We start from the raw sequence: 13,609 nt of genomic DNA, 5'->3' as shown, positions 1-13,609 counted from the left end.
AACTCTTGGGCTACTCTTTTACCAACGAATAGTGGGATTGACCGTCACATTATAACGCCCCCACGGCTGAAAGGGCGAGCATGTTTGGTGTGACGGGGATTCGAACCATTTTCTCCTATAAAAGACACAAATAATGATAAATAAATTTTGGAACACAGTTGCAAATTATCAAAGCTTAGATTTTTGTGAAATACTCTATTAATATAACAGAAGAAAACAGAGAAATGCTACGATCCAGTTCCAGTTTTCTCTCAAGAATCAATAGCACGTGATCGATTAATTGAGACGTCTTATCAAATTCATCTTGATATCAGTTTTACTTTCTTCTTCAGAAAAAAATAAAGTATTTGGTGGTGCTCTGTTTTTTAATAGTATCTAATGCCTGAATATGTACACACACACACACACACACGTTAACATGTTTTATCATTAAATAACTGGAACAACAGCAAGGTTCGTGTAATGAAGCGCCCCCCCCCATTGGCACAGCGGGGGGGGGGCACGCTAGAATCCGGGTTTCGATACCCGTGGTGTGAAATTAGAAACTTTATTAAAGTTCTGATTTTAAAGTTGTCAAATTGATAAATTTCATTTAAGCCCGTCGTGGCCTAGTTATTAGCGTGTTCGAACTGTGAATATAAGGGCAAGTTATTCGCGAACCGTTGTTGAAAGATGGCGCCCCGTAATTTAGAGTCGTAGATTCACCACATTTAAGAGTGACGGTTAAACCCAATTACTCGGTCAGAAGAGTAGCCCAAAGTTGGTGGCGAGTTTTGTTAAATAGCTGCCTTCCTTCTAGTCTATCACTTAGAAATTAGGGACGGTTAACACAGATAGGCTTCAGAGTAGCTCTGCGCGAAATTAAAAAACAACAACAATAAAACTTAGATGTGTACTTTATAAACATTACGACGTCAGCTGAACTTGTGGTTTCGAATGCGGATTCTTCTTTATAACTTTAAGTTTGAGGAAGCTGAGAAAACAAACCTTTAACCGAAAACAACTAATATAACTACATTTTCCATTCACAGCTGCGTTGATAAAATACAAGAACCTTTTGTTAGCTTGCAATGACTCACAAAGACATTCAAATTCGTGTCGAAACATTTTCACCTGGTATCAAGGGCAACATTAAAGGCAACGAATAAGTATAAAATAGGGCTCACTAGTATATATGTTATAATTTCTTATAGTAGAAAGAACTAAGAGCGAGACATGAGTAACTTGTACTTATTCCTTCTATTTGTAACGTGCATGTGTTACTTCATACAGACAAGAGGTCAAAATACAGGTAAGTTAAGTCAAATATTCTGTACATAGTTTCGTGAATATTGGTTCAAACATAAAAATATACAAGTCCTTATGGTTCGAACTGGGGTTATTTATAATCGTATATATATATATATATATATGACCACATATGACTTTTATCTTGTCAGTCTAGCTTAAACTCAAGACGTTATACTGTAGCTTTTATTAAAATTTATGTGGAATTAACTTTGCTTAAAATTATTTTCCGTTCTTAACCCAGTACAACTACCCAGAACGCCTTATTTATCTATAAGTGCAACCAACATGTTAAAAAAAAGTTTAAAACCAGGGTAACAAATGAATTGAACAAGAGTATATCCATATACGTTGATATATAAGAATTCAGTTTATAATACTTACATACTGCAACTTTAAGCTATAACCAAAAGTCAGACATTCTTGGAAATGTTTTATGTTGGATATGTTTAGACGAGTACTTGTCAACACGCGCGCGTGCACACACACACACACACACATATATATATATATATATAGAGAGAGAGAGAGAGTTGTTAGAAAAAGTACATATATATAGTTACTAACCTTATGAGTTTTATATATCCAGCTTTTGTGTCATACTCTTCAGGAAACCATTTCCAAGATGATGAAGCTCAACTGGTAAACGCTATTAATCGACATCAAAGGGTCAAAAGGTCTCGAGGTTATCCTCGGTATACGAATACAGGGCTTTATCCTTATGGTGGTAACTTTAATACAAGATTTGGATTTCCTACAAGTGGATTTAATCGTTTCACTGGATTTCCCACAAATGGATTAACTGGTTCAACTGGACTTACTGGATTTCCTACAAGTGGATTTAATGGTTTCACTGGATTTCCTACAAATGGATTAACTGGTTCAACTGGACTTACTGGATTTCCTACAAATGGATTAACTGGAGTTCCCCTGAGCAGTCTGGGTAATTTGATTGGACTTCCTTCTACAGGAACCGGACTTATATCGATTTTTTAATTTTGAAATTGGTTATGCCGAAAGTAATATTTCTAAACACTTTCTTTTTTCACAATGTTTCTTATGATCAACAACCATTTAGATGCTGGTTGTAGTTGCTGTTTACTTCCAACTGTTTAAAATGTTTACAAATAAATGTGGTTTCTGTAATATCTATTGTTTGATTATCAATAAGAAGTCTTTACATTTGAGTATGAGTGTGACTTGATTTGACAAAACAAAATCGTAAATAAATTGCTCTCCAGCATTTTCATATGACTAGAGATACATAAATTGGTGATAATTTGCATACGTTCCTTTGAAAGATGAGATATTTGTCACTGTCATAGTCATTAGTCTATATGATCACCTAAGTTTAAATACAAATTAATAAATCATTTATTATCATCGCTAAATACTAGTAACCGGTTAATGTATGTCGTATGTTTTGGATACCAACATGTAGTTAGTGACAGAGGCCCGGCATGACCAGGTGGTTAGGGCGCTCGACTCGCAATCTGAGGGTCGCGGGTTCGAATCCCCGTCACACCAAACAAGTAAATAAAATGTTAGGGAGAATAATTGGGGGACCAATTGTAATAATCTATTGCGTAGTTTCGCTTAACAATAATATTAGCAAACAATCGTAATGTTAAACTAAAGGTTTTTTAAAATTTGAATTGCTGACTTAAAAAATAAAATGTACACTTATATAAACTATTACATCAAAAAATATGTCCTATAATTTCCATTAATGATAAAATATGGGTAATCTAAGGGTTCCTTATCAACACACTTTTTTTCTGCCATTCAAATACAACCGATGTCGATAATTATTAGATTATTGAGCTGAAAAACACTTGTTAAATATATAATATTTTTTTCATAATTAACTACATATATATAACGATCGTAAATGCAACATTACAAAGTCGCTCGACAACCACAACTGACATAAACTAACAGTGAAACAACATGTATCAGAACTATACTTTACCATTGTTTAGCGTTATGTATGTTGTGTGACGTCATCAACACTTTGTTGCTATTTGGGAATGGTTTTGTTTGTAAGAATTCTTTTTTTGATGAAAAATATTCCTTCACTCAGATAATAAAAACGTGTTTCAGATCGGAATGCGACCTGGTGGATAAAGCGCTTGACTCGCAAACTGAGAGTCGCGGGTTCAAATCCCCGTCACCGAACGTAGCCCACGAGTTGGCGATGGGTGGTGTTGACTAGCTGCCTTCCCTCTAATCTATCACTGCTAAATTAGGGCTTGTTAGCTCAGATAGCCCTCGTGTAGCTTTGCGCGAAAATCAAAACAGAAAAAAAAACAGATCGGGATTTAGAATTTCCAAGATGTATGTATCATTCGTACTTAGTGGCATCTGAAAGAAAAAGTAATATGGATCACCTTGGGGTACTAGGTTCATCCAGAGGGAGACTTGCAACAAGACGTACCCCAGCCGTCTTGTAACAGCTGAGAACCCACGAACACAGTGGTAAATAGGATAAGCCCCAGGCAACAATACATAACACAATCAAGAAGAATTTCTGTCCGCGACATATCAGTTCAATCGTCGCATACTTGGATATAAAACAGCTGGATGATCAAACAGATATTCATGCTATTCCATACGAAGACATGCAAGTTGTCAAACAAGCCAAATTGGTGGTGGTGACATGAACGTAGTGAGACTCCAAAACCGTTTTAGTATAGCACAGTATTTTGTATAATTCTGTGGTAAAACTAACCAACCAAGTTGAAAATCCGCAATACGGGAGTTTCGAAAAGATTCGCTTTTGGAATAAAAATATAAAAGAATCCAAACAACAAAGGAAGTGAAATAAACATACGCGTAAACAAAAAAAAAAAATAGTTTATCATCATACCCAAGTTACCGATGCAACACTAGCTGGCTGGCTTACCTTGTCTTAAAGTGTTTTTTGTGGTTCTTGAAGTAAGTAAAAACTTATCTGCACTCAAAGAGGACAGAAAGAGTTGTGTCCATATCATCCCATTTTATTTAGACAACGGTCCTGTTGAAGTATCCCACAATTCTTGATTACCTATGTTGGTGATCTCTTTCTCATTGCGTATTCAAAAAGGAGAAGATTACAGAACCTAATCCAGACACTTGCAAGCTCTTTTGAATGACCACTATGATATGCAACCTTGGAACACTATTCAAACATGTTCATGACTATCTGAATCCTGTTTACAAGATTTTATTCATAATAACCAAATACGGCATACCTGCGTGAACAATTCTGAAAAATACTCCTGGATTTACTATAATATTTATTATTTTCAGGTTATAGAAGACTGAGGTCTCTGTCAATTTTTAACTATAACATCCCCTTCTTTACTTCAGGGATTTCCTAAGCAGAAACTGTAAAACTTCAACGCTTAAAGCCAAACTAAATCAATCCAAATAACTGTAATCGTAGTTTACATAATACCTTTTTAATTAAAATGATACTCAAGACGTGCCTTATCAGTTCACATCTAATAAGCAAAGGAAAATATTATCAATAAATATTTTCTAGCACTGAATAAACTAAAACAAAACAAACTAAAATAAAACTCAAAAGTTACATTTTGAAATAATAATGGTAAATTATTATACACCAAGTTTAAATGAAACTCAAAATTAGAACTTCGGAAACATGGGATGAAACGTAACAAACCAAAAACAATAAAATACAAACTCAAATGGCACTAAGTAAAAATTGAGTGTAAATAAAACGTCATACAAAACAGGAAGAAACATAAAATAAAGTCAAAATACACGTGTAATAAAACAATCTTAGGATAAAACCATGCACAACTTTAAGTAGAATACAAGAAGAATTATTTCAGAAGTACGAAATTCGAAGCAAGGGAAATGAAATATGAATCAGGCTAAATACAAAATAAACATTAAATTAAACCTGTCGTTAAAAAATTCGATATAATATTACAGTAAATAACAGGATTTAAGTTTCAAGATAACTAAAACTAATGAAACTAATTGGGATAAAATGTAAATCTCCAGCCAAAGTCAAACATATAAATTCAAAATTGTGCTTATAAATGCTGTATAGATTAATACACAAACAATTACAGGAGAAACAACGAGAGAGCTATACTCCAAATTAATTATTTGTACGAATGTGATATATATTTGCGTGTGTCTGTCTGTAAAAGTTAATAAATGTATGAGGTCGGTCACGATGTATCAATTTATCTACTGTAATATATATATATATATATATCTGTGACTGATAAGTGTTTATAAATATATTATAGATCTTGATGTTTGTCCACATTGCATAAAACATCCATACAATTTGGTTTTCTACAGCCTCTCTTATTGGTTTTTCAAGACGAAACTGAGTGTTCAATATCACTACTTATTAGTATTGGCCATCAACAATTAATGTCATCAACAATTAATGTCATAAACATGTGTATGTGTGTGTGTATGCGTCTTTTTTTTTCAAACGCAAAATTACACAAAGGGCTATCTGCGCTGTACCTATCGCGGGTATCGAGCCCCGAATTTTAAAGTTATAACCCCACGAGCGCACAGCTGAGCCATAAAAACGCTATTTTTGTAGGTGACTAAAACTAATGAGATATTCTAATCAAATTTAACACTCTTACAAAGGTAGTACAAACTGTATGAAATTCGAACACTTCCTTAAGGTTTCGATAACACTTTGTTAATGCAAGGAGTGGCATTAAATTCGCCACCTAGTGGCTCAACTGTAAGTGTGAAGGCTTATAAAAACGCTAGAATTTAGGAAGCCAATTGTAGAAGAATAAAGTACTATATGGGTTACATATTTTCATTTTGCATTACAATATTTAATCGTAATTATTATAGGTTAAAAATAAACAATACGTAAAACATTTGTATTACGAGTTTTTACTTGGAATGTAATGTTAAAAATTAATTCAAATTTGAAAATGGGGAAACGCGAAATAGAAAATTGTGGCTTGTTTGTTTGTTTGTTTTTAATTATGCACAAGGCTACACAAGGGCTATCTGTGCTCTGCCCACCACGGGTATCGAAACCCGGATTCTAGCGTTGTAAGTCCGCAGACATACCGCTGTGCCACTGGGGGGTAAAATTGTTGCTAAACATAAATGTGTCACCGATCAGAATTTAAACAAATTATGTTTATGTGTACGTAATATTTAAAAATCAACGTGGCAAAATTGATTGTTAAAAGAACAGAAAAATGCTCGTCTTTTTTATCTGAAGAAACGGACACTGCAGCATTTATTGCAAAATTCCAGAAAATGTTTTCTCCTACAAGTAATCATAAATACCAGCAGAGACATTTCCGGCCAAATTAGTATCTTTATCGTAACAGTACTTCTTTAAATATAACATTTCTAGCACAATACAAACGAATTGTAATCGTAGACAACGAAATCCACTTTATAAAACTTAGGCCTAAGTTCGATAAAGAGATAAATTAACACTGTAACCTGTGTACCTTTTTTTTTTAACTTTAGGGAAATGTAAATATACTTTACTAACCATTTTGTACAACAGAATATAAAAAATTATCAAAGTTTTTAAAAAGGTATGACGTTAGGTCGTAGAATAACGTTATAAGTTTATTTATCGATAGTAAAAGTACAGTAAAGATAAGTCCTAACTAAACTTTTGTTGTTACTTCTTGTTTCATACAGCAATTGTAGCGACTTGATCACCGAGCTTTGCAGCTCTCTGCCGCAGGCAGACTGTTTGTCGTCGAGTGAATAAGGCGCATGCGCAGTTTTTCTTGGAGAAACATTCTAACTAAGCATGCTTATGCAGCAGGTTCTCGGTCAGAAAGCGTAACGGTCGTACATACTGTTTGTTTTTGAATTTCGCAGACAGGAATAATAATGGTTGGAGACGGCTTGAATGGGTAATGAAGAAAAACTTTAATATAAGTTTAACATAACATCAAACATAACAGGAAGTTCTGTGTGCATGGTGGTAGAAGATTTGTGATCAATAGAACGTTATCGTATAGTTGTCCCACGAATTGTAAATTATGTTTCTGACATTGGATTTGAATTAGATAAACAGCGTTTGTGGTGGTGCAAGTTATGAGTTTTGTGATTTGTATTGCTTTTGGTCGTTTTTATCAGAGAACTGGTCGATAGGTTGCATAGATATACAGATTTGGCAACAATATTTTTTAGCGTAATGCTACATAATAGGCCATCTGCACTGTATCCACGACGTGATACCGAATCCCTGATTTTATCCGTAAACCTACTGCTGATCATCTGGGGGACTTGGCAGTCCTTGTTAGTACAGGTATAACTTCCGCCTGGAGGGTGTTGGGATTAATTGGTTTTAACTTGAACAATGTGGGATTTTAAAGTTATGTTTTCACGAAAAGAAACTGCAGGGGGAAATATGATTTTCTTCGATCATTAAGCTAAAGGTTTGGTTTGTTTGTTATGAATTTCGGGCAAAGCTACACGAGGGCTATCTGCGCTAGCCATCCCTAATTTTGCAGTGTAAGATTAGAGGAAAGGCAGCTAGTCATCACCACCCACCGCCAACTCTTGGGCTACTATTTTACCAACGAATAGTGGGATTGACCGTCACATAATAACGCCCCCACGGCTGAAATGGTGAGCATGTTTGGTGGGACGGGGATTCGAACCCGTGACCCGCAGATTGCGAGTCGAGCTTCTTAACCACCTGGCCATGCCCGGCCGTCGTACATACAAACAAGCAGAATAATAGTATAGATTCTATTTTTAATCAATGTCTTTCTTTTTTTTTCAGATACTTTGTTTGTGGTCCAAGAGTCTCAATCTTTGTATTCTTTCTTTCATTTTCTCGTTCCCCGGTGGCTCAGCGGTAAGTCTGTGGACTTATAATGCTAAAAATTGGGTTTCGATACTCGTGGTGGGTACAGCACAGATAGCCTATTGTGTAGCCTTGCTCTTAACAACAAACAAACTTTCATTTTTTGATGTAGATTCCTGCTTATCATCCTCTTCATACTGACTCTATCATTCTTGAACCCATCCCCCGTCAGCCTTCTTTTTTTATTCAATACATTTCTTCTTTTACTGTATATATTGATGCATTCGTTTCCACTCCAATAATTCATTCAATATAACTCGTCTGAAGTTTTTCTATTTTTTCATGTTAGGTCCACTCGAAATATTAGTATTACTTTAATAACTTCCCCAATCATCTTCTTTAGGAGCTATAAGTATGTTGAGAATTTTCTTTATTCGATTCTTTTTACTATACCAAGAATTATTTTTGTTTTTTACGACCAGATAATTGATTTGCGATGTTGCCCCATTATCATTTTGAATAATATAACCCAGATATTTAAATGTCCTTATCATTTCCATTTCTAGTTTTCTCTTTACTGTCCGTTTAGAAAAATAACCTTATACCTTCTATTTCTTACCTGAACTGGAATTTTCAGCGCAGATGAGTGGTGAAAATAACATCTTTCCTAGTCAAACGACCAATATAAATGGTATGTAAAGTTTAAGTCTGTAATTAATGTAAAGTATAAATGTCCATGTATTTACTTTGGAAGGGTACTTACAAAAAACCAAGTAAACTGCATCATCGACAATTTCTACAGACCCAACTTGTGTCTTCCTATGTACTGCAAGGGCCAATTTTGAATTGGCATCTAGAACTTGGGTTCTCAAATTGAAAATTATAACGCTCTTTGATAAAAATAAAGGTGTGCACATCACTGTATGCGTTGTTTCGTGCTATTCCTGATTGTCATATGTTTCGAACGATCCATCGGTGTTTTATAGCCATCAATCTTTTTCAAGTATTAAGATTTTTATTTGCCATCCTTGAGAAATTTTTAGCATATCTCATGTTTTACCATTGCATATTGGAATTAATTGCAACTTATATCAGAACGATGTTTCGGATCTCATGCTGTATTTGGAACTATTTTCTTCATCTTGATACTGATTCTGATGGCCACGAGTAAATTATTTTGCTTGAGAGCGCAATTTCCATTGAAACAACTTTTTGCGAAGGATGGCAAGGTCAATCTAAGACCACACATTTTGAAAAACTTTCCATAAACCCCAAATGTTCGTGAACGTTGGTTTCCATTTAACATCTATGTGGTCGAACGGGATTGCCATAATTCCAGTTGTTTAGGTTATCTTTTCATGAAAATAGCCGTTGCTTTTGAAGTGTGACTGGAAGCTTGTGAAGCTTTATCACGTGAACCTTCGTCAGCTTCAAATTATTATTTATTATCACATTGGCTTTTGGAGATGGGATGGTTTGTTCGTTTGTTTTGAATTTCGCGCAAATTTCCCTAATTTAGTAGTGTAAGACTAGAGGGAAGGCAGCTAATCATCACCACCCACCGCCAACTCTTGGACTACTCTTTTACCAACGAACAGTGGGATTGACCGTCACATTATAACGCCTCCACGGCTAAAAGGGCGAGCATGTTTAGTGTGACGGGGATTCGAACACGCGTCACAGATTGCCGATCGAACGCCCTAACCACCTGGCCATGCCGGGCCCAGGGCAGTTTTTAGATGGATTACTATTCAACGAAAAGAAGTTATCATGCGAAGTATTTTAATATAACAATGACGTCAGGTGGAAATGTATGTTGTTGTTTGAATTAGTCAGATTAAAGCATATCATGTTGACTATCACGAATCCATTCTATTAAAACGTTAAATCACATAAATAAGATTTTATAATTCTACAGTGAAATTGAAGTTTGAAATTATCACTTTATCAGCTCTGTACTGCTTTTTATAAACTTGTTTCTTAGACAGAGAAAAAAAATGCCCTTTATAAACCTGAAAAAATGTATTCTATCCCGGTTCATACTGCCAAGCCTTGCTGTAGGACAAGCTTACTACAAATATGTATTAGTTGTGAAAACGGATAGCGATGAATACCTGGTTTTATGATTGTGTTTTTGTCACTTAATTTGTTACATTTCAATACCATATAAACATGTGCTGTAATTGTACATAATATGTAAAATTCGCCAATTTTTATATCGATTTAGTGATTGATTTTCAGTACGCAGATGCTCTAATCTAACACAATATATTAGTGGTATGCCATTAACATCTTGTTTTAGATTAGGGCAAGACGTGTCCTAGTGGTTGTCGTGCCGGAGTGAAAATAGAGGGATCATGGCTTTCCTTCCATTGCTGCAAAAGTGTACTCCGCACTTTGAGGCCGTGAGTCAAATTCTACTGTTAGTCAACAAAGTATTTCAAGAGTCGGCGGTAGGTATAAGTAATTACTAACGTTTGCTTTCTGTGGTCTATTAGTTCGAAATTGGAGACGGTTATGTGCAGATAGGCCTCACGCGGAAGTTCTGAAAGAAACAAGTGTTAGATTAAAAGGAAACGTGGTAGTAGTAGCATAACCAGGATTTGGATTCAGATGCAAAAAGGCTCCACAGAAGTTTTGTATTTAGCGAATATCGTAAAGATCGCTTTTTGGGGGAGGTGGGTTGAAGGGATGAGAAAGAAGTGTTTGCCATTTCAATAAAATTCTTGCAAATGTAATTCCTAACCAGTGAGTTCTCTCCATTCTTTTAGTTTTTCTAATGGATTTTGTAAAATAGTAAAATAAACATCTTTCCAGAAGTAGGAAGTCAACTGTTCCCATTTGGTCCCCCGTGGTTATGCTAGTGTGTGGTTGTCATACAAGACTATCATGGGCTCCTTGGAAGAAATGGTATGTGACCTTCCCTTGTACAAACATATTTTTCTTCTGTCACGGGCCTTCTGGATAGGCAGTGTGCCAAGGGTAAATATTCCCGGCCGCCCTGCCCCTCGTTGGGCCTGTAGTCATATTCTGTTTTCCACTACTATGGGGACCCCAAGATGCTGGGGGTGCTTTGTTGTGACACAAAATGGCTTAGGTACCCGTTGACTCAACCTAACCAGTAAGATAGACAGCTGCTCCTATGATTTCATTAGGTTTATTTCAGAGGGTTATATCTGCTGATTACGTTAGTTATATAACAAGTAACGAAAACATATGTTCTAAACAAGGGTTAACGTGCGTCGAGTGCGTTCACTTATTACTGTTAGAATGGTTTATCATAAAAACGAATAAAATTTAATGGACACTTATTTGTTTCAGACTTACACTGTATTAAAGTATGTTATATTAAGGAAGATAAAAACTTTTGTGTTTGAAAACATAATATTCAGGTTTTAACACATTTGTACCGGTTTTTAAATGAAACTATAATTTCCGCCAAAAGACATTCTTCAATATTTAAAGATTTGTTAACTTGTATTCACTGCCATACTATCATCCAATATGGACTGAACATTAATACAGTATTTTCCTCATCGACACAAAAATTCCATGTTCCTTGTTTTAGTAGCTAAAGATAAGTTGTTGATTTTTCATCTGTATATGTAAGACAAATGAAAAGTATGAATGTTTTAACACTATATATTATTCTGAGTTTTAGGTTATTTCACGAGAAAAAGTTGTTTTATTGTACAGATTCCTTTATGCAAGATTACGTCTTCATTCTTTATTTTTGCCTTTTTCACGGTGTTTACATTCTTACATGGTCTTTAAGATAACACATCAGCATTCCCATTGGTTCATTCAAAGCAATCATAGTTGTAAAATTTGTATTCCTAAAGATTTTGGAACCATCTTGCTTTCTGGTCCTCTGAATTATGGAAATTCACCAGCCATTTCAATATTGCGTAATTTGTCCAATGTGTAAAATTTTCTCCCTATAGGTAATGATGGAAATGACTTAGGGCTCGAGCAACATTTAATAACTCCTTCTGAGTGGTGCAATACCTCCTGTCTGTAACATTCATTGCTTTGCTATAGTAGGCAATCACCTGTGATGACACTGCTCCCACTGTAACTCATTGGCATCTGTATCTGTTTGTTTCTTTGGTTGAGGGTGAGCTATGTTAGAGACTGTTTTAATAAAATGTTGGTAGTAAGAGCAAAGTCCAAGAAATTCTCTTGTCTCACACAACCTTGTGTTGGCTAGTTCTCAACAGATTTAGACTTAAGTGAATCTGTATACACTTTCTCTCCGCTGATTGTGTTTCCCAATAAACTCACTGTTGATGGAATAATTCATAGCTTTTGGGACATTTAAGGTTCTTTTCCACAATTGATACATAGCCTTCCTTAGACCATGATAAACATTAACAAAGGTTTTCCCATGTCAGATTATGTCATCCAAGTAGATTATTATGAGGTTCCAGGTTAGTTCAGAAAGATCACACCCTATTAATCATTGAAATGTAGCACGTGAATCACTTAATCCAAATGATAGCACAACAAATTGCCATAATCAATTTCCCGCAGTAAAGGCTGTCTTCTCTTTCTTCTTGCTTTATCAACTTGCACCTTCCAATATCCACTCTTGAGATCCAGTCTTATAAACCATTTTGATTTAAATAGAACATTCAAAGTAGAGTCAATCCTTGGCGATGGTCAGCATCCTTATTTGTGACTCATTCAACCTATGGTAGTCCATGCGTAATGGGGCCTGACACGGCCTGATGGTTAAGGTGTAGATCACAAGATCGAACCCTGTTACCAAACATGTCGCCCTTTGAACCGTGAGGACGTTATAATGTGATGGCAACACCCACTATTCGTTGATAAAGGTAGTCAAAGAATTGGCAGTAGGTGGTGTTGACTAGTTTTCTTCCCTCTAGTTTATCACTTCAAGAACAGATAGCTTTCAAATAGCTTTGCACAAAATTCAGTAAACAAACAAATCCATGCCGGAGCTTGTCGATCCATCCTTCCTCTTCACAAGTACAATAGGTGATGCCCAAGGACTAGTATTTGGTTCTATTATTCCTTTTTCCTTCACGATTTCTATCTCTTTGAAAGCCTTAGCCTGTGAGATTTGTTTGTTTCAGTAGTTCCCAACCACCAGTCAAAAGGAAAATTTCTGACAGCCTGCAAAACGATTGAAAAAAAAAATCCGTGTTTTATATATCTACCTAAATGTGTTGTTTTACAATGTAATTGAAAAGTACCTTTAAAAAGGTACATTGTACAAAGTTGTCTGTGAAATTTTGGAACTGTAAGTAACTGGTCCTCCATTGGAAAAAGGTTGGAAACCACTGATCTAGCGAACTGACTTATTGTGACTTGTATCTACAGCATTAATCGTATAATATATTTTATTTGTTTGACCTAAGTTATGAGGTCCAATGGAGAAGGTTTCTTGATATTCAATGAGCAAGTTAAGTCATGTATGGCACTGATCAGCTGTAGGACCTCTACGGCTCTTGTAAGTGAGGTGGGATACAGTCATTGTGTAAGGATATAACATCTGACTTCCTATAT

The 13,609-nt window shown here is 35.4% G+C and overlaps 1 protein-coding gene across 3 annotated transcripts; it reads left to right on the top strand.

Annotated features, from left to right (window-relative positions):
* The first annotated feature begins 1,184 nt into the window (after positions 1-1,184).
* LOC106459037 (prisilkin-39-like) lies at positions 1,185-2,454 on the top strand. Of its 3 annotated transcripts, none has more exons than XM_022385413.1 (3): positions 1,185-1,291; positions 1,898-2,092; positions 2,168-2,454. In XM_022385413.1, the coding sequence occupies exons 1-3, from the start codon at positions 1,216-1,218 to the stop codon at positions 2,281-2,283; spliced, it is 387 nt and encodes a 128-aa protein (XP_022241121.1). In that variant the 5' UTR covers positions 1,185-1,215; the 3' UTR covers positions 2,284-2,454. The 3 variants fall into 3 exon arrangements, with proteins under 3 accessions (XP_022241121.1, XP_022241120.1, XP_013774063.1); XM_022385412.1 differs by having other exon boundaries at positions 1,898-2,122; positions 2,156-2,454; XM_013918609.2 differs by having other exon boundaries at positions 1,898-2,454.
* Positions 2,455-13,609: the final 11,155 nt, after the last annotated feature.

Source organism: Limulus polyphemus, unplaced genomic scaffold (genome assembly GCF_000517525.1).
Source record: "Limulus polyphemus unplaced genomic scaffold, Limulus_polyphemus-2.1.2 Scaffold550, whole genome shotgun sequence".
NCBI lineage: Eukaryota > Metazoa > Arthropoda > Merostomata > Xiphosura > Limulidae > Limulus > Limulus polyphemus.
This window is presented reverse-complemented; position numbering and strand designations above follow the sequence as displayed.